The sequence below is a fragment of the Dreissena polymorpha genome, chromosome 4 (genome assembly GCF_020536995.1).
Source record: "Dreissena polymorpha isolate Duluth1 chromosome 4, UMN_Dpol_1.0, whole genome shotgun sequence".
Taxonomy (NCBI): domain Eukaryota; kingdom Metazoa; phylum Mollusca; class Bivalvia; order Myida; family Dreissenidae; genus Dreissena; species Dreissena polymorpha.
The window spans coordinates 143,220,422-143,247,766 of record NC_068358.1 but is presented as its reverse complement, the minus strand read 5'-3'; the positions used below and the strand labels follow the sequence as shown (position 1 = coordinate 143,247,766).

General features: G+C 34.3%; 2 protein-coding genes across 6 annotated transcripts in view; one reads left to right on the top strand and one right to left on the bottom strand.

Annotated features, from left to right (window-relative positions):
- The window catches only part of LOC127877170 (zinc finger protein 486-like), a 51,467-nt gene extending 39,691 nt beyond the window's left edge, over positions 1 to 11,776 (top strand). Inside the window, exons 5-9 of the mRNA XM_052422833.1 lie at positions 2,617 to 2,759; positions 5,560 to 5,655; positions 6,294 to 6,565; positions 6,919 to 7,106; positions 8,129 to 11,776. Coding sequence (XP_052278793.1) covers positions 2,617 to 2,759; positions 5,560 to 5,655; positions 6,294 to 6,565; positions 6,919 to 7,091 — 684 coding nt within the window. The 3' untranslated portion in view covers positions 7,092 to 7,106; positions 8,129 to 11,776. The remainder of the gene's footprint in view (positions 1 to 2,616; positions 2,760 to 5,559; positions 5,656 to 6,293; positions 6,566 to 6,918; positions 7,107 to 8,128) is intronic.
- Positions 11,777 to 12,730: 954 nt separating this feature from the next.
- The window catches only part of LOC127877166 (DNA repair protein RAD50-like), a 116,706-nt gene continuing 102,091 nt past the window's right edge, over positions 12,731 to 27,345 (bottom strand). For all 5 annotated transcript variants that reach the window (XM_052422826.1, XM_052422823.1, XM_052422822.1 and 2 more), the window contains exons 36-40: positions 22,264 to 22,349; positions 21,534 to 21,676; positions 20,485 to 20,618; positions 16,927 to 17,055; positions 12,731 to 13,695 (exon numbers count right to left, since the gene is read on the bottom strand). In XM_052422826.1, the coding sequence (XP_052278786.1) occupies positions 13,647 to 13,695; positions 16,927 to 17,055; positions 20,485 to 20,618; positions 21,534 to 21,676; positions 22,264 to 22,349 (541 nt within the window). In that variant the 3' untranslated portion in view covers positions 12,731 to 13,646. The remainder of the gene's footprint in view (positions 13,696 to 16,926; positions 17,056 to 20,484; positions 20,619 to 21,533; positions 21,677 to 22,263; positions 22,350 to 27,345) is intronic.

The following is a 27,345-nucleotide window of genomic DNA, read 5'->3' as shown; positions in this document are numbered from 1 at the left end:
GTAATAGAGCATTTGCCATTGATTTATCTAACTGGTTTCCTTTTTCCTTGAGTAAGGATTTGGGACTTGAAAAAACATGCATTTTTCAAAATATTATGGGGAGCCGCTCAGCCCTTAAAGATAATCTTTAAAAAGGGGGAAACAAAGATTCATGAGCTCCTTAAAATAAAGCTGATCATTTCGAAGAACCCTGACAAGCCATGAAAATAACTTGTCAAAATCATCCCCATGTTACAAAAATATTTTGCTAACATTATGCGGGTCGTCAAAGTCTGACAAGTGCAACAAATTCAATATCTTTCTACTTTTGAAGATCATGAAAGTGGGAAGTTGAACCCTGAAATTATAGTAACAGCAATGAAACTCATGATTGAATTTCGAAAATAAATGATACCTTCCTGTCATCTTAAGTGTTTAATGTAAGGAAGAATATTATCTTTTCATGTTTGAGAAGAAAGAAGCACAACTTTCAAACAATTTATAATCACTAAGGACCATGTATTAGACAATATCATTAGTCAGATATGGAGGAAGTAAGATTTAAACCAAGGGCTATGCGATGTTGCTAGTAGGGACTAAATCAGCGTTGAGTTATTTATCACAGCCAAAAAAGCATTGTAAACATGACATGGAAGTTTCTTTGTTAAAAGAGATATGCAAAGAATTATCAAGTCAGGCTATTGACATTTAACAGTTAAGTCAGTTTTGTAGGGGCTCTCGTTTGTAGGTTTTTGTGTACAATGTGTGAAACCGTTACCCAACTGACTGTGAAATTACCGCTATTTTACAATTTTATTCATCATGCATGAACTACCCACTGTGTGTGGTACGTGGCTTGAAACATTTTATTGCTTGCCAAATGGAATATTTTATGGCACAAACATTGTTATAATTGTTTCCACGAAAATATGGGCATAAAATATGAACTAGTTATTCATGCAATAATAACCAAAAAACTAAATGTTGTGAAATTCCCGCAAAGAATATAATTATAATGAATATTATACAAAGATTTGTGTCAATGTCATCTATGATGAGGTCTTATAATCTAATCAGTGTTAATTCTGGGCTGGGGTGATGATGGGCCCAGGGCTATTGGGCTTATATTATGGTATATATATGGATATGTAAGATTTACACTAAGATTAAACTTAAAACGGTTTGAATTCACTTGGTCCTGGATGTGTAAGATAACGATGAAATGAGGTCCTCTGAAATACAGTAAAACTGTTTAAGTGTGCAATATCAAACTGCAAGTCTCAATATAGTAGCCAAAACAATCTCAAGCTCAAATGTAACAAGCTTTCTTCTTAATAACTATTTTTTATATGAGACTAAGGATGACATTTATTGTAACTTCTCTAGTATTAGGACCAGTAAATTTGACCCCGCTGTCCTTAACAACCTATGTTGTGCTGATAGTTTTAAGTTAGCTATCTACTATATTTTTAAAATGCCTGGACAAAATAGTTGTATTACAAACATTTACCTAACATATCAATAGTAATAAACTTGTCCAAGGTGACTGATAGGTTCACAGTACTTTGTTCCGCTTATCTACCCTATCATGGTAAAGCCGTTTGCAGGGCAGTCAATACTTAAATAAAAATCCGCCAGTCATTGCCCGACTAAACCTTTATAATACTTGTGTAATCTTCAATCAATATAGGAAGCCCCCTGGATCGTGGAGGCGTGGTGGGGTGGCGGCTTATGTCAATGGATTTAATCATAATTTAAGCACCTGAATAATCGACAATCGATTCAAACTTGGCAACTGAGGCCAAATGGGTTACACTCCACTGAGAACTCTTGATTGTTGAGAGGCTTGTTTAAACAAAGATGACTCATTTAAAAAGCTTGAATAACTTTGCAGGGGAGCATTTTCTCAAGTGTCTGCATAGTTTAAAATTAATGTCTTTTCTTGTTCAAGGTTTAGCGATAAAGCGGTGTATGTTTATGGCAGGTTGTTCAGTAGTTATTGGATTGTTGTCTGCCATAGAAAGAGGTTTACTGTTTGCTTGCATTTTAATGTCAACATACGGAAGAAAATGCGTTTGTCATGCCCAGGGAAAATTTATGATGAACAGTTCCTTTTAAAATGAAGCCTTGATGGGAGTGTTTTTGAAGGCAAAACAAAAATGCAAATTCTGCCATTTATTTATGAATTCTATTGCTGTAGTGATTAATGAATGTGTTTTGTTTCTATCTACTACTGGCATAGTAATAATTATGGAAAAATGCACTCATATAGAGGATGCCCTTTTATTGTAAAAATATGGCAGCCCCATTATTATCCCCCTTACCTTCCCCCTCAAGTTGGACAGAGCCCTTTCCTTTGAGCCCTTTTCCATTCACCAGCTGGCCTCATGATTTTAACCCCAAAGTTAACACTTAACCATCGACAGATACATACTTTGACCCATTTGTAGCCCCTAAGAAGATCAAATAGAATTTAAGATCTTTCATACTTGATTCACATTTGAAAGCCTTCATTTCCAACCCTGAGATACTGATGAGCAGCAAACAGCATAAATTGGTTATATGCCAGTTTCAAATGGCCATTCAAACTTTGCTTCTAAGCAGAATTTGTTTAACCCAGCCCCTATCTGTTCACAGCCCCTGCAGACAGAGCCCGTGGACCTGTCTGTGAAGAAGTCAAGTCCAGCCCACTGGTACGAAGACATACATCTGTCTGAGACTGAGAACCAGTCCGCTGCTAACGTAAGGATGGGCTTCAGGGGGCTGGCCTTCTTAAAAAAGGTAAGGGACACAATGTTGTTGGTTGATTATGTAAACTAGCTCAAGTTGTATATGGCATTCTTTATTTCAAATAGATAGACCAAATATTCTAAGTTGATTATGTAAGTTAGCTCAGTAAGTATAGGGTATAGACGGTAAGCCCAGTGGTATTATTTTTCTCCCTTCCTCTAATTAAAATAGGGTGCTTGTCAGTTACTGGTATAAGTATGTACACTTATTACTGGCAAGCAGCCTGCCCAGGAAAGATTTAACAGTTTAACTGGCCACTGTGATAGGACTCAAATACTGTTAAACAAATAATTAAGATGATATATTGAACGAAGGTTTTTTTGTACTTTAAGGGGAAAGATTTTTTCAGACAAGGGGCAAGAATGAAAGATTTGTAGATTTCAAATTGTCATATGTTGTGTTAAAACACCAATAAATATTAAGGCAGATAACATGATAACTAGAAATGCATTGTTAAAGGTAGCCTCTTTTTTGCTAACTAGAAATGAATGATTTTAAAACAAGCTTAACCCATTTATGCCTAGCGTCTGGAAAAAAGGCCTTGGCAAAGAGCGTAGACCCAGATGAGACGCATGCATGATGTAAGAAATATTATAAATATAGAAATAAATATACTAGACATCCCTAATTTTGGAAATAAATTGATCAAATTTAGAAGGATGGAAGAGTCCACTAGGCATATATGGGTTAAATATTGCACATTTGATGAGAGACTTACAGTGTCATATCTCAGCAGTGAGTCTCTAAATGTCTTTGTCAGGCAGTAAAAAACAACAGCTAGACATTTACTGTTACAATTTATGATATAGCATTACAAACATTTACAAAACATGTATGTTAATGTTTGCACACATTCTTCAAACTTAGAATTGTTACACTGACAAGTGGTTTGGGTTTCTACCTATGTAAGTATAATTGTTTCGCCCATCATCTAGTTTTGAAAGTAAACCTGTATCCATATCTTTTTGCACCAGTATAACATGGCGTTATCGCTGATAATTCAACAATGATTCAGCAGCACCTGGCCAAAAGAATATGATTTTAAGCCAAGAAGAAACTATCATCATAACTGCTTTAAATACAAGTGATATAGCACAGAACAGAACCCAGATGCTTTAACCCATTTATGCCCAGTGGACTCTCCTATCCTTCTAAATTGGATCAATTTATTTCCAAAATTAGGGGTGTCAATTATATTTATGTCTATATTTAGAATATTTCATAAAGAAATTCATTTAAGCAAACAGCGCAGACCCAGATGAGACGCCGCATTATGCGTCGTCTCATCTGGGTCTACGCTGTTTGCAATGTCCTATTTTCAGGACGCTTGGCATAAATGGGTTTATATGACTCACACCTTGAGTCTTATGGAAGTTTTAATGCAAGTTGACCAGTGTTTTCCTTGACATTTTTTCCTCACTTGACAATGTTTGTATCTCTTTGATCTATGGGAATGGCCAACTGGAAGATTGGAGTGTGTTTAACAGGTTGTTGACACATTGTTATAGTCCTTGGTTATGCAGGGAGAGCTATGAACAGTGGCTATAACACTGTTGTAAAGTCCTCATACAACAGCATGCAATATCACATAATTATGGTTAAAGTAATTATCAAGATAATTTTGTGAAGGGTGGATAAAATAATATATGTTTTGACTAAACAAATACCCACATAGACTCATACAGCTTAAATGGAATTTTTTTTTAAAGGAGGTCTGTTGATATCGAAAATCCAGCATAGGCTGTTACAGTTGTTACAGATTAGCCTGTGTGCACATGCATTAAGCCCTGTTTTCCTAGAGCCTAGCCCATTTGATGGACAATGTGTGTCACATGTGAACATTACATAAGAAAACTAGAGCATACATGTACAATCCCACAGCTCACTGCTGATGCTGGATGCAGAGGGTGGCTCTGTAAACTAAACATGCCTAGCTGACGTGGGATGTTTACCTTGTTTATTTAAAATATTTAAGGCTGGGTTATCAGTGAAATGGCATGTTTTAGTTTTAAAATGCCAAGTAAAAATGGTGTATGTTAGATTGAAATATAGATATGGACCATGATAACTGTACAATTTGTGTAAGGAATATAATCATAATCAACATTATAAGTCATAATAAATTATTGATATTTGATAACTGATAATGCATGATTCTGTCAACATAATCAGTTTGTTCCAAGCATTTAACCAAGGCATGATTCTCTAAGCAGGAATGTTTCACCAATCTTATGTATGATCATATTAATGGAATGGAGGATGTTTTCAGAGATGCCTGAGTTTGAAATGAGGTCTGTGGGAGGGGGTGACATAGATAATTCTGGGAATGCTGTGTTTATAGGGCATATAAAGATAATTTAACAATCTAATCTCTATTTCTCCATGTTTTATAAGTTTATAAGGTCCTTTTGCGTGAAAGTTTAACTATAAGAGTGTCCTGACACCCACTTTTACTTTTCCAAGAAAAGACAGTCACCGTAGAAGAAATGATATTAATCATATGATAATTATAATATAATTTCTAAGCTGTTTTCTTAGCACATGGCTGCTCCCCATGCATCTCACCCTCTTGGGGGGGGGGGGTGTTAATCACCTCCTGGTGGTTGCAATTCAGTATTGGCATCAACTTTTGTAAGTCAAGTATGTTAATTAGTTATGAATACTGCGACAAGCTCAAGGCGCTCACATCGCGCAGCCTCAGGCATGGATGGACCTCACATAAAGATCTAATATCATTCACACACCATGACATTCCCAGTGCTAATCATGTATAATACGTGTTGTTGTTTCAGAAGTGGAGGACCAGCCCACAGTCACTCTAGACTCCATGAACAAGATCGGCTCAGCTGCCCTCCTGTCCCTGCAGAGAATTAAGGAGGCAAATGAGTAAGTGTGGACTCTAGACTTTCTGCTCATATGCAGGATTAAACTTATAATGAACAATGTTAAATATGTTGTGGTCATATAGGTTATAAGTGCCCTGCATCATGCACAGATGAGTCATGCCATTCTGTCTGCTATAACATCACACAAGGTTTCCTGGTTTCATAATGGGGCAGGGTAGCTCCTGACCAGACTACTTGAATGCCAAGGCTGGTTGGGATTACACTTGTTGTCCCCTACCGGTGAAACTGGAGGGGACTTATGGTTTGCGCTCTGTCTGTCAGTCTGTCGGTCACACTTTTCTGGATCCTGCGATAACTTAAAGTTCTTCATATTGTTTCATGAAACTTGAAACATGGATAGATGGCAATATTGAGATTATGCATGTCATTTCATTTTGTTCCTACGCCAAGAATTCTGGTTGCTATGGCAACAAATATATTTAAAAAAAATAAAAAATACTGACAATGGTGGAATTTCACCGGTAGGGGACCATATTGCTTGGCAATCTCTTGTTAATAATTAGCATGATGCTAATATAAGCCTGTGCAGACTGCTTTAAGCATTATACTCCGGTTTTACTAAAAAGAGATTGATTTCCTTTAAACAAACAATTAAAACTTAATCCCCTGTTTTCTCAGAGCGCGGCTCATTTATTTCAGACAGTACAAGCATCGCCACCACCCTTACAAGTCAGACCCGTACAACAAGCTGACGATAGACACAGGTCTGGGCCCATACAGCCCGCCCCGCCTTGCCCCTAGATCCCCGGTCTCACCCCACTATTCCAGCTCGCCCGACAACCTATCAGACCTGCAGAAAAAACGACGGGTGCACCGCTGCGACTTTGATGGCTGCTCTAAGGTGTATACAAAGAGTTCACACTTGAAGGCGCACAGAAGAACTCACACAGGTTATTGGGCTTGAATGTTGTTATTTTTTGAAAACATCTTATCGGGGGGGGGGGGGTTGTCTTTCTTGGTTTAGTTTATTGGTGATTTGAAGACACAAGTAGGCCTAATGGTGTTTGCAAAATGTATGGAATATGGCAAACTAAATTTTTCTTGCAAAAGCAAATAACCTTAGCTATTTACAAAATTAATAAAGTATGACAAATTAAATTTGTTTTTAAGTTGTCAAATTAATTTTCCATAGTAATTTTGATATTTCAACAGCCTTCCATAAAAAAAAATAAAAAAATCCTCTTTTTCTAATATTCAAATATCTAACATAATATAATAAATTACCTATTCTAACTATTTTCAGGTGAAAAGCCATACATATGTACATGGGAAGGGTGCACATGGCGGTTTGCACGGTCCGACGAACTGACGCGCCACTATCGTAAACACACAGGGGACAAGCCTTTTAAATGTCAGATTTGCGAGCGAGCCTTCTCCCGCTCGGATCATCTCTCGCTTCATATGAAGAGACACTGATTCTGATTGGCTGTGGTAGGTGTCTTTTTTTAACATGAGTGAATATTTGCCAATAGACAATCAGTTTATATTTTTATGGCAAGTTCAGGACAGTGCTTCTTTGTTTTAAGAGCTTTTCTTGCAATAATAAGTGTTGTGATTAATTGTGAAAATATGATGTCAATATATTTGCATGCTTAATAATGGCATTTGCATATTAAGATATGAAAAACGTCGGTTCACTTGAAGAACCTTTGTTGCCTTTTATGTAGCATGTTTATTGCAAACAATTTATGATTGTGCTTAGATGGAATGTGAATCAATAAATAACAGTGACATTGAAGATTTACATTGCCATCATTAAGCGAGCAGTTTTAATTGGCATTTATTACTCGCTCCAATTTAGATCTGCATATATTTCAAAACAAGCTGTCAGTCTTTGGTATAGAGAAATATGATAAATATTCAAGTGATTAAGTTAAGACCTAAATACCATCAATTCATTTTTAAAAAGTGCTTTTGTACCATTATATATGTGTTTAAGAAATGAGCTTGCGCTACAAATTTGAAAATAATGATCTGTCCCCATATGACAAAAATTAACAGCTGGTAAACACATTACAAATCATCTTTATGAGCTATTGGAAAGACATTACGGAAGTGTTGAATTATTTGTTTTTACCAAAATTGCTGTTGTGATGATAGATATATTATATGTTATATACACTTGTTTTCTGTTTTCGAAAATTGTCAACACATTTTAATTTCTTATGAGTTCAGTTAAATCAATTCTAATTTCCAAAAATGTTGAAAAATGAGCACTTGGTCATATGCCATTCTTATAAAGCTGAAGACTTTTATTGTAATGAATAGTTCTTTCAGTAATTTACCATAATTGCAAGTTTAAGTTCTTTTAGTTATTGACCATAAAAGTAAGTTTTTTTTCTGACAGTCCAATTATATTTGGACAAAATTGAAAGAAGTTGTGTTTCTATATAAATATGATTTTAAGTTTGTAGTGTGCAAGGTAAACATGCCTGTGATTTCTCTTATTTCAGCGCAAGTGATCTTTGTTGTGGTGACTTGTGACGTACTGCCATTGTTTTGGTGCCAAGTGTCCTCCCCGTGTTGACAAATCAAGTTTTTCCAGCAATAACAGTGCTACTGCTGCCAGGGCCTTGCTCCTGTGATGCCAGGGTCTGCATTTGATTCATATGGTGCAAGTTGTTGAGGATATGTAAAACATTTTCTGCATGCGCATGTAAAACACATGCCTAGACCTGGGCATATGAAAAACTGTGCTCTAATTGCTACTGCTTATTGCATGCCAAGATGTTTGTATAAACGATATAAGTAATCTTTGCCATTTGCTGGTAAAGATTCATCGATGTGCAATAATTTGTTGACATGTTCTTACTTAAAGGGAAAATAAGGCATCTCTTTAGTAAGACCACGATTTGTTTAGTGATGTAATGAAATGTGTTCATGATTTTGTGATGCATGTGGATGTTCCATGTTATTAAAGCAAATGACTCGGCGTCATGTTCAGGAAAGACTGATGGAAGTGTATTAGTGACGACAAACATTGTTTCAGTGTGATTTTGTGTATCAATGTTAAATGTGTGATGTTTGTATATGAAAGAGGAGTATTTCATGGTAAACTTTTAAAATTGCATTTACACATTGCACAATTGACACCCAACAATGTTGAAGTACAAAATCGCGTTCGTTGAATCTTGTCAATATATGCATTACAAGATTCACTTTTGTAAATGCCTGTGTCATGTAATACAAGAAAATAAAGCTTACTTATATGTGGTAGTATATTGTCTTATCACATAGAAAAACTATTGCAGTAACATATTTTACGTAGGTGTTTTACTTGGAAATGTCTTGTAGTAATTAAAAATCTGTACAAATACAAATAGCTTTCTTGCAGTAGGTACCTGTAGTAAACATAAAAAACTTGAAATGCTTGATGTGAAAAGATGCATAATGTTGACGGTTGAGATGAAAGCCTTTTAACTGTTGAATATTTCTGCATTGGATACAATAGTGTTACACTGAACACTTGTTTTTTATGTTTTGAACAGAACAGTTTCAATATTGTTGGGTTTCAGTTGTATGTGATCGTAACTGAAACTGATCTATCATGAAGCAATATCATATTAAAACTTCCAGTATTGTATGCCATATTTTTGGAATTCTATATCATATTTTTGAAATTGAAAATTAGTATGTTTATGTACAGATATGCTTGTTAATCATTGGGTGTACCAAGTGAATACTTACTGCTCAATCATTTTGGAATCTTGTTGTTGATGTCGATATGTTTAGCTAGTTGAATCATGTGTTGACAACAATATTCTGTGGTGAATTGCTAGGTTTAATATATTTGAGTATTTTTGAGGGATATCAGAATCATACATTACATGAGCCTTGTTGTGAGAAAACGGGGCTTAATGCATGTGCGTAAAGTGTCATCCCAGATTAGCCTGTGCAGTCTGCACAGGTTAATCAGGGACGACACTTTCCGCCTTAACTGGATTTTCGTGTAGAAGAGACTTCCTTTAAACGAAAAATACCATAAAAGCGGAAAGTGTCGTCCCTGATAAGCCTGTGCGGACTGCACAGGCTAATCTGGGATGACACTACACACATGCATTAAGCCCCGTTATCTCAGAACGGGTCTCACATTTACATTGATGTGCCCTTGTGTACAGACTAAGCATCTGATCTCTTGGTAAACAAATGCTTATTGAAATATAATTGAATATTTTTTTGTATAAAAAAATTGTGCATGACTTGTGAAAATAGTTCAGTTTTGACTTCCTGTTATGAAGTATATTCAGGATAAAGTGCTTTTTTACCTTTCTATGTTAAAATGTGCACTTGTGAAGCTTTTAAAACATTTATTGGATTTTATTTTAATCAAACCTGAAGTAATAAATGTATACACAGATTAAAACAGATCACAACAAAGTAAATGTTCAACTCAAATTATATTATTGTTTTCTTTTCTTTTCTTTATATAAATCAACACAAATATGTCCTAAATTGATGATAGTGTGTTCATGAATCATCTCCAAGGTTTATTGTTCACTGGCCATTCTATGACAAAGGAGAATATTCATCCTGACTCTTGTTTTTGTTTACAATTTCAGACATTTAGAGAGTATTTTTATGTGGTCTGTTTACACACTTGCTGAACATTTTTAGCAGAAAGATGCTTTTATTTTTACAAATTTGTTGTGGCATCATGCAGTGCAAATTAGCTTTTGCTTAAGAACTGAGATGCACAAACTAATTTCTTTCTTTTTCTTCAATATTTAAGTACATATTTTGTCTTTTATAGAAAGCGTTACTGGCTTTCTTAAAATACCCGTAAAATGTTAATACTAGATTCTATGTATAAAGAAATTAATGCACTATGTTATATTTTATTTAAGAAAATAATGTGTTTTTTGGGCAAATATTTGTTCTTTATTTTATGTTTTTAATAGTGCTTAAGAATTTAATTTCAAAATTCATTTCTCGCCAATTGTATTGGATATTTTGTTGTTGTTTTTTAGTTTTAGTAAATCATGCTTCCAGGCTTATTATGCTCAGCGTTTTACTGATTTTTGTTATGAGTTTTAAATTCAGAGCAATACTAAGTGTACATGAAGACAGCTTTGTTATTTTAGCTATATAGTTTATATGATGTGTTTATTATGATGTCATGTTTGTTACGGTTTTTGTTTTTGATAAATTTATGTTTTGAATGTGTGAAACAGGTTTGCTTGCTAGTTGTTAAGGAAGACTATCAAATAATATTAGGTGGCTTAATTCCTGTTTTGTAGTTCACCCTTGTCAAAAAAAAATCTGACCTTGGTAGCTGTTAGACCATAGTATAGCTTTTTTCCACTAAAATCATCAGACCTTGTCTATCGACTGATGATGTTTATGGGCTACACTGCAATAAAAATAATTTCATTTCCAACCATGCATCAAACTTATTCAAATAAACACTCATATTGAGCATCCATAAATGTGTGAATATGTCATAAATTTGAGGAGAAAAGTTCTTTAATTCAAATAATTTGTAGATTATTGGGTAGATCCATTTAATAAAATCTTAGACGTAACTAGTAAAAAAGAATTTTTATTGCTTTACCCATCAAATCTAAGGTATAAGCAAGGTCAGGTGAATAATAATTTGAGAAAATGTTGTAAATGTTAGAACATAAGCTCAGATCATTTCAAGATTATTTGGTTGATCCATTAACTAGTGTGTTAGTTTATTACCGGTTTAAAAACATTACTTTTTATTGCATTATCGCCAAAACAAAGGTTAGAGCAAGGTCAGTTAATAAATAAGTTTAAAATGGTACATTTTAATTCACTGTTAAAGGGAGAGTACTCAACAATGATAATTGAGCCACCAGATATGACAGAAATACTAAATGTTGTTCTTGCTGTAGTTTAGTGACTTATTGTGCAATAAAAAACACAGAGAATCGTAATGCTGCTTAGTTTAGGATAAATCATTTTAGTTGCTTGAATTATTATTGAGAACTAATTTGGCTAAAGACAGTGCTTTTACATTTTTTGTTTTAAAAAGGTTATTGACAATTGTATTGTTTTTGATAGAAATTTATTAAAATTCACATTTGAAAATAATGTAAAACACGAGAGACAGATTAGAATAAAGTATGCAGACTGATTGTTTTGTTGTTATATTATCTACAGGATCTATACGACGGGCCTATGCTCTTATTTCTTTGTTCTAACAACTTACTGATTACTTAGGCTTTTATAAAATATTGTTTTATTACTTTTTCTATAAATTAAAAACTTAACCAAATCTTTTATTTATATTTTTAAGAGAAGCACATCAGTTTGGCAGTTGACCTAAAATTTGCATCTTAACCCTTTCAGTGCGGGAACCGAATTTTAAAGGCCTTTGCAAACAGTTTGGATCCAGATGAGACGCCACAGAACCTGGCGTCTCATCAGGATCCAAACTGTTTGCTTTTCTGATAGTATTCTTTTCAAAAAAATCGAAGAAAATGCTAATTTTAGAACTTAAGCAGAAGACAATTTAGCAGACGACAAATTTCCCAGCATGCAAAGGGTTAAAGGTAAATTAATAGCCATGTGGTTTAAGTCACATTACAACAATTCATGTAAGCGCACATATGGTAATACCATTTTAAATCCATCAATGAATTAAGAGATGGGTCAAGCCATATTTTTGCTTCACGTTTACTTTAAACTTTTAAGAATAAACATTGCCCTTGAAGGAATCCATCTTCTTGGAGAGGAAACGCAAAAAAATAAGATTTAAGTGGCAAATTGACTGCTTATATGTTATGAAAAATCGTCAATAAGCATTTAGTAAATGGTTGTTAAGTGTACCAGTATTTTAAAAACTGTAGTCAAATATATTAGCAGCGTCATGCGAAAATGGGTCTTATGTCATGTAGTTCGAAACCAGCTTGTGCAATAGTACATTAAAATTCCAATCCGTGATCCAATTTGTAGTTGACCACTCTACCACTTGAGGTTGCCAGCCTTTACCAGTGAAAATGTCCATTCCTCACCTTATTTGATTGCTATTTATTGATTACCAGAAAAGAGAAGCCACCACATAGGCAATAAAGACACAACTGAATATGCAACTGCTGTCACATTTATTTCTGAAATGCCATAACAAATGCAAACAAAGAAAGAAATAGCACTAATATAGCATGAAAACCAGATATTTATTGGAATCAACAATTGGATGGATAACAACTTAGGCAAACACAAGTTTTTTAATCAAATCAAATAAGATTTAAGTTATTTCATCCTTTGATATATTAAGGCAATGCATTGGAAATTATAACAATAAGCAAATAAACTCAACAACAGCAAAAAAGTAAAACATTTCAATTTCTAAGCACAAATTAATGTATTCATTCAGTGAGTCCTGCCTTGTTCACAGATAATCATGTAAATTGTATTGCCTTAAATTATGAAATACAGCCAATACTCAGTTATTTTATTACAATACTTAAAACAATGATTTTGTCTAATATCCATTACCTTTTTGTAGGCAATTATAACAGTAATTAAGGTCATGAACAAATAACAAATACATAACCATAACAACTCCAAATTAAATCACAATTGATGCACTTTCAACTTCCTAACAAAACCGCATGTCACTGCAGAAGCATGATTTCACACACAAAAATCAAACTTTATTAACAAAACGTCTGTCAACAAAAATTAGCAATGCCTTTACAAAATAATGTAAGCAAAAATTGAAAAATGTAAAAAAAAATCAAATAATATAAACACAAAATTAAAGAATAGAAATGTTCTTATATTAACACAAATGTATAAAATTGCTTTTTAATGTGCTTTATAAAACAGTTATCTTTATTTATTTATTTTACAGTTTTCAAAATAAAAGAGACACATTTCTCATTTGACACCATCTTAAAGTAAATATGCACATGGTATTTTCACCAATTAAAAAGGTCACAAATCATCTGTTTATTTTGTGCAGTACATTTTTTTTTCATCCTTTCTTGTCTGCCATGTAAATTAAGATCTGAGTTCCTGAACTTCTTTCTTTGTTAGTTGGGAAAATCCACTGGAAGAAAGCAGTGTATACAGTAAGGTATAGCGTTAATGAGAGTGGATTTTTGCTAAGAAAATACTCCCTTAAACCGAACAATACAAAAATAAACAGAAAGTGTTTTATCCTACAGCTAAATGATTTTATAGAACAAATACGACTCATAAAGAAAAGATAAGGTTTTCTCCATGGTTATTTTTAGATAAGGTTTATCTCACAGTTATTTTTAGAACATGTACATAGGGACTACTTTTTTTGCCTTTCACCCCGGATTGCGTCATTCACGTCATTGGGTACGCAGTTGTTTAACGAGTTAACGAGTGTGTGTGTTTACGATGGATTATTTAGAGGATAATACACGACTGAGATGGGCCGAGCAGTGATAATTGGCCCGCAGGGGCCGCATAACCCTGGTTTGCAACCTGGGGCCAATTATCACTGCCCGGCCCGGCTCAACCGTGTATTAACGTCTATAATATATATCTTACTTTTATACTAAATTATAGATGGGCACAGGTTTTGAGTCATACTATAATACTATTTTGGTTCCTTACTAAAATTTATGAAGAACCAGCTTTCCGTACTTTAATTTTCATTAAATTGATTACGCAATTTATGACGTACCTCGTGTGACGTAATTTAAATGACGAAACTAGCTTAACGCTTTGGATTTAAGGGCAACATAAATTCGGACTTGGAGGGTTTTTATTTTACAATTAAATATTTTTAAAGCATCGAATGATTATTGTGTGTGTTTACGATGGATTATTATCATATTATGAATGGGAATAACAGTGTTGGGATATAAAACTGGAATGAAACTGGTGAGACTGCATTTTCGATTTCGTTAAAATGCGAATGTACTCGAATAATGCGATGTTTTGTTGAACAATTGATGGATTAAATTTAAGAAAAGTGTCAGTGAATTGTTCTTTAACTTTTGAAGGAAATCGATATTGAATTAAAAGGGTAATTTCTTTGATGAATATAGTCGTTCTTATGTCAGTCGATCAAAGAATGTCTATCCACAAAGAATTGCCTGCTTACATCCAGTGCTTTAAAACGGAAAAGATGGATTGCGATGAAGAAATGTGTCCAGAATTTTAACTCGTCATGGAAGCAAATTAAACTTTACGAAAATAAACATGGTTTTTACACAACTTCGGTGAGTAGAACAATAACCCGTAGATGTTTTACTTTTTTATGTCAGAAAGTAAAAATTGTGTAAAAAGAAGAGTTGTTTATAGACTAAAATTAACAATATCGGCGGGGATAAATGCTGAATGATGCTTCACGTAGGTGTAAATTTCAAAAAGGCAGCCATTCATGTTTTTGGTATTTTACAGTTGTGAAACAAGAATTGTAGATATAACAAAACCGTCTGTGTTTTACTTGAGTGTCACATTTGGAATGCTGATTAAATTTGAATCGAGGCGTATAGCCATATTTTGTCTTGTTTCTCTACTTTGCGTGGAATTCTTAAGAACTATTTCGAGTTCCGTAAAAGGGGAAAGATCACAATTAATATTACTACGCACTGTCAGATTCAGTTAATTTTGTGTTTTTGCTTTTATTTTATGAATTAAATACTACTATTTTGATTGCAGCAGGCATAAATTATGTAAAGAAATATATTGTAGGATAAATAGAATACTATGTTAGTGTGATTGTGTACTTAAATTTATCCCACTCGTCTCAGAAAGGTTACAAGGCTCGCAACCTCGCCATGTAAACCTTTCTTCACTTGTGGGATAAATTTAAGTACACAATCACACTAACATAGCATTCTCTATGTCCCTGATAAGCCTGTGTGGACTGCACATGCTGATCTGATGTTAGGCACACGCATTAAGTCCCATTTCCCCAGAGCAAGGCTTAAAAACCCTTAATGGGAGGCTTATCAGCATTGAATCACTGTCCAATTTTAATAAGCCTTCATACAAAATTAAGTCAATACCAAGGTAAAACTGTGGTAAAGATAATGTTGGTACTGATAGTGTTAAGACAACAATCATGCAAGCATCAAAGCTTTGTTGAAGGCATTTATATTGATGTTATACAAAGAGTGTCATTTCGGGTTAACCTTGTAAACATTTCAGGTTAACCTTGTAAACATGGACAAAAGAACAGACAGACAGAACATGGACAAAGGAACAGACAGACAGAACAATCACTATATGCATCAAGCATCCGTAGATTCCTGAGACATAAAACAATTAAATTAGCCTCTAGCTTTGGCCACAATTATAGCTGAAAACATGCAAATGCTTGACAACAGGCCATCTCAACATAGCGAACACTAATGGTAATTTATTTCAGAATTGTAAAATGAATGATAACCTTTAAGCATGCACATGCTGTATAATGCTCAAATTTGCCCTTAGATCTTTAAGTGTGACCTTAACCTTTGAGCTAGGGACAACAATCTAACATCTGACAGATAGTTACTTGTGAAAATATTTAGAAATTGCATAATAAATGATGAAATTATAGTTAGGACATGACCTTTGAACTCAAATGTTTCCTTGACCTTTGAAACATGATCATAAGTCTATCAGGCCACATGCTGTCTACATATGGTTCATCTTAAGATTGCATGATGGACTACAGCCTTACAGTCAAGACAAGCTGTATTATGGCCCAATTTGACCTTTGAACTCTTAGTAGGACCTTAACCTTTGTCTTTGGTATATGTGTTACAGGCAGCATACATAGCTGAGTCTCTTCATGGTAAAAAATGGGGTAAATCATTTAAATATTGAACTATGAATAACAAAGGTACACTTTGGACAAGCTAGTAAGGACAAATGCAAAAATACTCTCAACCTTGGTAACAGCCGTATGAAGTCTTTTACAAGCATGCTTGATAAACCTAAACATAACAGTATTTTTTTTAGCTAAAACAATGGAAGAATAATTTGTCTAAAATACCTCAAAAGTGCATGGTTTTGTTTCAAATTTGACCCTTGACCTGTAAGTATGATGGAAGCCTTTCTTTCAAACCAGTCTAAGCCTGTGGGTAATACTTACTATGGATTTTTGGTCACTCTGAAGAAGTAGTCCACATAGTCATGTCATACTTACTATGGATTTTTGCTCACTCTGAAGAAGTAGTTCACATAGTCAGGTCATACTTACTATGGATTCTTGCTCACTCTAAAGAAGTAGTCCACATAGTCATGTCATACTTACTATGGATTTTTGCTCACTCTAAAGAAGTAGTTCACATAGTCAGGTCATACTTACTATGGATTCTTGCTCACTCTAAAGAAGTAGTCCACATAGTCAGAGCGCCCCAACAACTCCACAAAGTCCTCATCATGGGTAATCACCACCAGTTGGAAGTTCTTCTGGTGCCTGCGACCCTTGATGATCCTGGGATAGATGGCTATATATTTGACATAGGGATGGATTGATGGACAGATAGATGGATGGATAAATGGATGGATGGATAAATTGATGGATGGATAAAAGGATGGATAAATAAATGTATGTATAAATGTATGGATTGATACATGGATGGATGAATGGATGGATCGATCCATGGATAGATAGATCATTTAATGCAAATGTTAAAATAAACAGTTTACCTTAACCAATAATCTAAATACAAAAAGGACAAAGTTCTGCTAAATTGCAGGTCAGAATTATGGATCTTGGTCAATGACATCAACTGATGACCCTGAACACACATGTTAAGTTTCAGTTAAATAGTTGAAATAGAATCAATGATAGAGATGTTGCATTTTTTTATCGAATTTTCTGTTTGTAAGTACAAATTAGGGACTTATTTATGCTAAATTGCAGGTTCATATTATGAAACTTGCGCAGAGACCATTAATTAAAAACCCAAACACAATAAGTTTTAATTTAATAACTGTAGTAGAAGCAGTGATGTGGAGATATTGCTTACTTACATTAACAAGAAAATTAAGCAGACATTTACATTGGTGTGATTAGTATAGCGGAGACTTTACTGATAATAGTTAAGCTAATATCTATAGCTATTTCAACACCGTACTGTATAATAATGTCATTTTGTGGCTAGTTGTTTCAAGTTTAGGTTTTCTCAGCCTTGCTTCATAAAAAGGCCCCACTAGCTTCAATAATCTCTGTCAAAAGAGCATAAGCTAAAGCTCTCTTATTTCATTAGTGATAAATTGTGAAAACAAGAGCAGTCAGAAGACAGCGCGCTCGACTATTCGAGTGCTTGACAGTATAACGTAAGCCATCATGGGGAACTTGGGGGGTGTGGTCATTTATTAGATGATCTTTCAAAAATATGGGGAAAAAAAAGGATTTTTTATATATTTTTGGTGGGTGGAGGGGAGGGGTTCTGGGGTGGAGCGTAGGGGATGGTTTGGATGGAGTCCATTTTGTGATATGTCAGGTAAGTGTTGTTTTGTCAGAGTATGAATCAAATCTGATCATAAATGAAGAAGCTTTGGCAAATGCCAACCAGAGTTATGCAACTTGCCCTGTGCAGTCCCCTTATGACAGTTAGCGAGTTTTCGATGTCTGAGCAATAGCTTTGATACTTTAGGAATAAAGTAAACCTAAACACAAAACTTTACCAAATTTGCAATTCTCTAGGTATAAAAAGGGAACAGAATTGTTACAAAATGAATGTTACAGTTGTCTGCTCTTTTTTATAGATTGGGGTCATGTTGATAAAGAGTATGCAAAATATGAAAGCAATAAGTCAAGGGAAATAGGAAATATTTGAGGTGGTATGCAAACTTTAACATAGATTTATCAATAATATGAATATTCTAAGTAAAACAGAGCCATTATTCTTACAAAATGCTTGATACAGTTGTCTGCTCTTGTTCATAGCTTGGTATCATGTTGATAAAGAACTATGCTAAATATGAAAGCATTATGTCAAGGGAAACAGGAAATATTTGAGGTGATATTCAAACGTTAACATTCCAACGCTCACGCGCACGACGATGCCAGGGTGAGTAGGATAGCTCCACTATATATATTTCTATATAATAGTTGAGCTAACAAGCAAATTTGTTGAAATTATATCCCCCGCCAAATAAATCGTGTTTATTGATGGCTGCTGAACTAAAACAAAAGGCTATTTTAAGGGTTGTGTCTTATCCCAAATATTTGAAGTTACATCATACAAAAAACAACAAAGGGCAATAACTCTTCTTAAAGAAAGTATGGGGTTATGGTTACTGTGCATGGCACATCTCATCTTTGATATCTATGCACCCATGAAGTTTCATGTTGAAAAACTTGTATCTTTCTGAGATTTAGCTATGAAAAGTTACATATTACAAAAAACAAAAAAGGGCAATAACTCTTTTTAAACAAATTTCAGGGTTATGGTTCTTTTGTACTTCTCCACATTGATATCTATTCACCCATGAAGTTTCAAAAGACAGACTCACTGACAAACTGACCCTCTACTTTTGGCTAGAGATACAAATGAATTGCAATAAACTTAGAACTTTTAAAAGCGAACTGTATGTGAAAAAAGCAACACAAGTTCGCACAGAATTTTATACAATAACAACTTTAAATATTAAGCAAATATAGAAAAACAAGAAATGTGTTTGTCAGAAACACCATGTCCCCTTCTGTGCCGCTTGACTTTATTTGTTTATATTTTTTTTACCTTTGACCTTGAAGGATGACCTTGACCTTCCACCACTCAAAATGTGCAGCTCCATGAGATACACATGCATGCCAAATATGAAGTTGCTATCTTCAATATTGCAAAAGTTATGACAAATGTTAAAGTTTGACCAAACAGGCCAACAGACAGGGCAAAAACAATATGTACCCCCACTATAGTGATGGGGGACATAACAAGAGCTGTCAGAGGACAGCGGGATCGACTATTCAAGTGCTTGATAGTATAACGTAAGCCACCATGGGGAAATTGTTCATATTCTATAATTTATTACACGATCTTTAAAAAATTAAGATATAAATATATAAAAAATTGTGGGGGGGAAGGGGGGTGGGGGTGAGAGTGGAGTATAATGTGGGGTGGGGTAATTTATTTGACGTTTAAAAAATGTGTTGTTCAGAAACACTATGTCCCCTTCTGCACCGCTTTGAATTTATTTATTTATTTTTTTACCTTTGACCTCTCAAAATGTGCGGCTCCATGAGATACACATGCATGCCAAATATCAAGTTGGTATTTTCAATATTGCCAAAGTATTCATAAAATGAGCCATTTTGGCCACATATACTTGACCTCTGACCTTGAAGGATGACCTTGACCTTTCACCACTCAAAATGTGCGGCTCCATGAGATACACATGCATGCCAAATACCAAGTTGGTATCTTCAATATTGCAAAAGTATTCATAAAATGAGCAGTTTTGGCCACATATATTTGACCTTTGACCTTTAAGGATGACCTTGACCTAAACCTTTCACCACTCAAAATGTGTGGCTCCATGAGATACACATGCATGCCAAATATCAAGCTGCTATCTTCAATATTGCAAAAGTATTCATAAAATGAGCCATTTTGGCCACATATATTTGACCTCTGACCTTGAAGGATGACCTTGACCTTTCACCACTCAAAATGTGCAGCTCCATGAGATACACATGCATGCCAAATATCAAATTGCTATCTTGAATATTGAAAAAGTTATTGCAAATGTTAAAGTTGGAGCAAACAGACCAACAGACCAATGTACAGACCAACAGACAGGGCAAAAACAATATGTCCCCCACTATAGTGGGTGGGGGACATAATAAGCAACTTGATGCCAATCATTCTTCAACATTCTAGTGCAATTAATCTATAATTACTGCAGGACTTACTCAACAAGTGCGCCAGCTAGACTCTCAATGTTCTCCCTGTCCAAATTGGTCGTAGGTTCATCCAGCGCCAAAATGCCACAGTTCAAACAGAACGTCTCGGCCAGCGCTAGTCTGATCAGCAGCGAGGCCAGCACCTGACAATCACACACACACAAACACATTATGTCAAAGGGCCATAACTCTGAAAATGTTGGTCAGAACAACAAAAAACAAAACTACATTTGTATTTGTTGGTTTATTGAGATTTTTTGCCATTTCCAACAGTGTTCCAGAGCTGTCAGTTAACCTTCTCACACTTTTCCTCGGTAAGCTGGTTTCCCAGTGCTTATATGCAGATATTCATGTCAGTAACTAACAACTGCCCTTCTTGAAACACATTTATGGTGAAAACGTGGTAGATATTATTTCATGACCAATCCCCAATCTAGTTGTGTAGCTGGGCTGGCAATTTGAGATCGTGATCATTAGACGATAGGTGTAAATGCCATTGATCTGCAAATATTGGTAAATGCCAAAATCATACATTTGTCACATGGCAATAGCTCTTGAAAAATATGAAGTGAACCAAAATCTTACACATTATATTAAGGTGACGTAACTCGACAAAAAATTGGTTTGAGCCAAAAATTAAATTTCTTTTTATCATCTAAAAAATAAAAAGGTGATAAGCTGAGAAACTTTATGCAAAGTCCAACATGATGAGACAATAAAGGAACATATCATTTTATTTTGCTATCTTACAACTGAGATTAATTTTTCATTCTAAATTGGTTCATTTAAACCTTTGACAAGAGTAACTGTTAACCCTTCATCACTAAGAAACGCACTTTGAGGCATTTATATTCCCTCAGAAATTTAAACAAAATTTAAGGCCTTTCTTCCTAGATTTAAGTTATTAAGGCTTTCAGTCCATCTGTTATATACTGATGAGCAGAAAACAGAATAAAACCTGAACAGACTGCAAGTAACTCGCAGGCTGTTCTGATTTTATGCTGGTTGCATGTAGACAGTTTAAGTTTACTACTGAGTGGGTAAGGGTTACATCCCACCTTTTGTCCCGCGCTGCACCTGCCCCTCATGTCTATGACGGTGTCACCAGGCTTGATCATCACCACTCGGTAGTTATACACCTTGCGTGTCTTCATGGAGGCAGCCTCGTCCTCATCTGAGCGTATCTCTATCGTCTCAATGTCTGAAAGGAGAACGTTACCGATATAATTACAGGGTTGCCTTGGACAAGTCCAAGGGTAAAATTCACTTTTTTTCCTTAGAAAAAGGTAATTTTTCCAGAATTGTTGTTTAATGAAAGCAGAGCATACTTGTCACTTTCAACCATTTTTTCCTTTTTTTCTTTTGTATCTTACATAAAAAATATAATTTATGGATATATAAAAAAACTAAAACATTTTTTATTTAAATATAATTTCTATTTTTATAAAATTCACAGATGTTTCTATTTTCGTAATTCCTTTATTTTTATTTTTATTAATTCCTAGGATCATTGGCGAATGGTAAATTAAACTATATTCAAGTATGATAGATGCTTTTGTGAAGGCAACAACTGCCGTTGAAGGCCATCATACCTTCAATTTATTGCTTAACTAGAACATATATACATGTATAAACCATACTGAAACCATACATAAAAATAAAAGTTCTAAATAATCTCATATAAGACTATGAAGCAATAAAAATTCATGTATCATACAAGCTGAGATTTCCTTTAGCAGAATATTTTTGATTCATACTAAAAGTGAGCGTACAAGCATGGCCACTCACCATTGCCCCTGTACGTGTTTCTCCAGAGCTCGCGGATTATCTTATTAATCTCCTCCATCTTCATATTGTGATAGTTCATAATAGCCCTGAAACAGTAGTTAGCATAAATGTTGGTGCTGGAATGTCTTGAAAATTGAATAATATAGTTCTTTGGACTCTGTGCTTTTGACATTTAGGTGCCCATTACACTTCAAAGAGTCGGAAACACATTTATATACCATATTTTTCAGGTTATAACACATATGAACCATACATGTATATTGTGAAAATTCTCTTTCATGTTTGGTTAAAGTTCAAAATAACTGCTGTTCAGTATTTAATGTTATTTTGTTACCTCACTATGCAAAATAATTTAACCCATTACAATAATATTTACTACGTTAATTATTGAAAGGTTAATAATAAACTATTTTCTATTATGCATCTATTATGGTTGCTGGTTTAACCTAATGGATATGGTTAAACACCATGATCTAAGCATCCTATTTTGTTTGTGTGTCCTTAATGAATCACATTGCAAAAGAGCAACAACCCTATATTTTTCAATGCTAAGCTTAAATATGTTCTCTATTATATTTGTAAGAACGTATGAGGTTCAGACTAATGTATTACCAGTAATTATTGAATTTCTCTACCATAAATCACAGAGTTGCATTTGAACATTTTAATCTTTTTTGTCAAAACATTGCAGTCTACATGTAGTCTAAGCATGTTTTTATAACGACAAATATTAATTCCAGTTTTGTCCCGATTTTATGTTTGATCAGTATACAGTTTCAATAATAACTTATTTTGACCAGTACATTAAAGAAACAGTGTGTTGGATTGTTACAAAATTCAGATGAAATATCAATTAAAAATTATTTGCAACATAATTTTGTTTAAGTGAATTACAAAACTGTTTCCTTACATTAAAGATATCAATGTTCTCTGCGCTAAAATGTTTTAATGCAAAAATCAACACACCCACCCTTCCATTCGGATGACGTGACTTTAGACATGTGCATCATAATTTTTGGGCACTTTTTATCAGAACAAAGGATACACAAGAAAAAAATGAGCACTATTGATTTGATGCTAGAATGTGTTAATGTCGCAGGAACATGAAACTTCTAAGGTGTGTTTCGGATTACAAATTTTATAATACTCATTTGACAATTAAGTCAACAAAACATATGAAGTTGTGTGTAATGATTTCAATGATAATTTGGTATAACGCTGTACTTAAACAAAAATGTTTCAACAAGATATGTTTGTGAAACACTATGGCCCCCCCCATTTATTTGACCTTTGACCTTGAAGGATGACCATGAACTTTAACCTTGTATTGTAATGATTTTTTATAAAGATTAGAGATTTTTCAGAAAAGCTAGTTTTTTTTAACACTTGATATTGGGGCAAAACCGGCCACGATTTGGTTGATTTGGAGTTCTACTTTGACCTATTACTACAATCACAGACTGCGATAGGGAACCAACATAAATAAATAACAAGATGTGTTTGTGAAACACTATGTCCCCCCAATATATTTGACCTTTGACCTTGAAGGATGACCTTGACCTTTCACCACTCAAAATGTGCAACTCCATGAGATACACATGCATGACAAATATCAAGTTGCTATCTTCAATATTGCAAAAGTTATGGCCATTGTAAAAGTTTGACGCAAACAAACCAACACACCAACAAACAGACAGGGCAAAAACAATATGTAACAAACTATAGACTGGGGGACATAAAAAAAAAAAAAAAATTATCTATGAAAATTCAAATGGGAAGACATAAGAAAATTTTCAGAGATCAACGCGATGTGTGTTATGCAACCTAAATAATATCGAGGATGAATATAACTTTGTTATTTAATGTCCATTTTATGATGATATTAGGAATACATAAATTCCAACGTCAAAATTTGTTCATGTTTATTTAAAAAATACTAATAGCTCTTACATTTTTCTGGTGGTCAGAAAACAAATGTGATTAAAAAAATATGTTTGATACAAAGTGGTCACTAGTTGTTTACCTCATCCTTGTGACATTTTGACAAAAACATGTTTATTTTTTGCTTTTGTTTATTGAATGTTCTTTGAAATGACGTATGTTTTGTACGTATATTTACTTCAAACACATGCTGTTATTGTATGTGTATGGTGATGACAATGAGCTGTATGCTTTAGTCAAAATAAAAACTATTCTTTTCTGTTTTCTTATGAAACTAGACAATGCTGAACATCTTCATAAAGCAATATGAACTATTTTGGGCCTGATTGTTTTCATTTTTAAATGATAAACAACATGTTATTGAGTACCATACTAATTATTAGCAGTTTGGAATAGTTGTATAGGAAATAAGATGTTTTTTAAGTGTATGAATCATCAAACAATAACAACAACAGCATGGTTATGGCATATTCGTGTAGCAAACATGGGTACTCATGCAGTTTAATCTGAAACTGTAAACTTTCCTTTCAAAGATATATCATATTATGCTTGTATGTTCAGATTTGTATTTCCTTCTGATGATTGTGTTTTACAAATTCTAAGAATTAACTTATAACTACAGATTTTTTTCTGGTTTTCTAAAGGGAAATAACACTTGTGTGCTTATATTTTCTTTTGATCACTTGTTTCACCTTTTTTTACTATCATAAATGCTAATAAAATGTTTGTATTGTTTGATCAATATTTCTGTTGATAAGAAGGAAGTTTGTAAGTAAATGGGTTAGAAAAATATGGAGATAAATGGTTAGCCTTGGAATCCTTAATTGTTTGGTGAACTTTTCATTAACTTTGACTTATGTGCAGAATACCAAAATAATAGGACATATGCGGAGAAAAAAATTAAGTCAAAATGTTGCATAGCAGCTTTGATATCTTAATGCTTACTAAAACAAGACTATTGTCAAGCAATAAGGTCCCCTACCGGTGAAACTCCACAATTTTCAGAAATATTTCTAGTCTATTTGTTGCCATGACAACCAGAATTCTTGACGTAGGAACAAAATGAAATGACGTGAATAATCTCCATATTGCCATCTATCCATGTTTCAAGTTTCATGAATTTTTTTTAGAACTTTTAAAGTTATCGCAGGATCCAGAAAAGTGTGACCAACAGACTCACAGACAGACACACAGAGCGCAAACCATAAGTCCCTTCCCGTTTCACAGGGCGGGGACAAAAACAACTTATTTGCAAATCATTTAGCAAACCGCTGTCAATATGGAATGCATTGGGATGTTTTCAGGAATATCTAACAGCTTGCAAATGAACAACAAGCAATGTTTATAGCACTGAAAACAGGCTATGAAGGACATATTAAGCAAAACACGACATACAAAACAAGTTCAGGAGGGCTAACAAGTCTCAATTTAAATCAATAGCAGGATTGCCATTGGTACAAATAGGTAACATAATCATCAAATCAGGAATTGAAAATCATAACAGCATCTATTGGTAAGAATTTCATAACTTATCATTAAACAAGACTATTGCCAAGCAATATATGTCCCCTACCGGCTCCACCATTGTCAGAATTTTTTTAATTTTATTTGTTGCCATAGCAACAAGAATTTTTGACGTAGGAACAAAATGAAATGACGTGCATAATGTCCATATTGCCAAACAATATGAAGAACTTTTAAAGTTATCGTAGGACCCAGAAAAGTGTGACAGACAGATTCACAGACAGAAAGACAGACAGAGCGAAAACCATAAGTCCCCTCCGGTGAAACCAGTAGGGGACAACACAGAATCATTTACTGTAATATAAATGTACTATATTTAAATTAATTTTTAACATTTTTAACATTACATTCTGACTTGAATATGCATAAAACATTTCCTAAGAAATAAACAAAGATTCACATTATGATGTACCATGGTTATGTGTGTTTTATTACTACCGTAATTTGGATAAGCTATCATTTGGATAGATCATTTTTGACAGGATCTATGGGTCATGTCAATGGCCACACCTTTTACTAGCAGGGATGGAAATTAATGATTGCCTGTTGGCCTTGAGCGACCAATTTTTAAGCCGGGTGATTGAATTTCAAAAACAGGTAGTCTCTCCAGGAGAAAAGCTTTTTGAAAAAGCTGTTCATAACTTTCAATACATTGTGCTGTATTCATCAATACTTTGACCCCTCTGGCTTGAAATGGTCACAGCCAATTAGTTTGCATCTTACAAAACATCAAGCACACATTAAGTGAAAAGGCCTATTACGTCAGGCGCTGTATAATGTCATTCCAAGATGGCTGCGCACATGGTGTAACAAAACAGTTAAAATGTATGAATTTATTCAAGGCGTTTCTCGACCAGAAAAGCCAAATATTACAGAAATACGCAAGTACACTAAGGAGTTTGATCAATCTAAAGGTAAGCGTGAGTTTCAACTTGGATGGCTGGATATGGCCATGGTTAACATATGATGAGAACAGTATGCAGTGTAAATATTGTGTTGCACAAGGAATGCAAAATTCTTCAGTGATAACACAATGCCCCCTACTGCGCCGCTTTGATTTATTTTATTTTTTTATCATTTGGCAGGTACAGATAATTATCTCCCTTTAAAGCTTATTACTTCCCTTAGATTTGGATTTTGACCTTTGACCTTGAAGGATGATCTTGATTTAGACCTTTCACCACTCAAAATGTGCAGCTCCATGAGATACACATGCATGCCAAATATCAAGTTGCTATCTGAAGCGACATAGAAGTTATGAGCATTTTTATAAACCTAAACGCAAAGTGTGACGGAAAGACGGACAGACAGACAGTTCGCCCAATATATACCCTCCTTCAGGGGCATAAAAATGTACAAAATGTGCAAATTATGTTTTTGTATTACTTTGCTGTCTGAACTCATTTTGCACATTCATTTAAAAACAAGATAGCCATACTCACATGTCTTATGCCTTGTAGTACTTCTCAAGATCACTATGCCATACTCACTTGTCTAACGCCTTGTAGTAATTCTCAAGATCACTATGCCATACTCACATGTCTAACGCCTTGTAGTACTTCTCAAGATCACTATGCCATACTCACAAGTCTAACGCCTTGTAGTACTTCTCAAGAT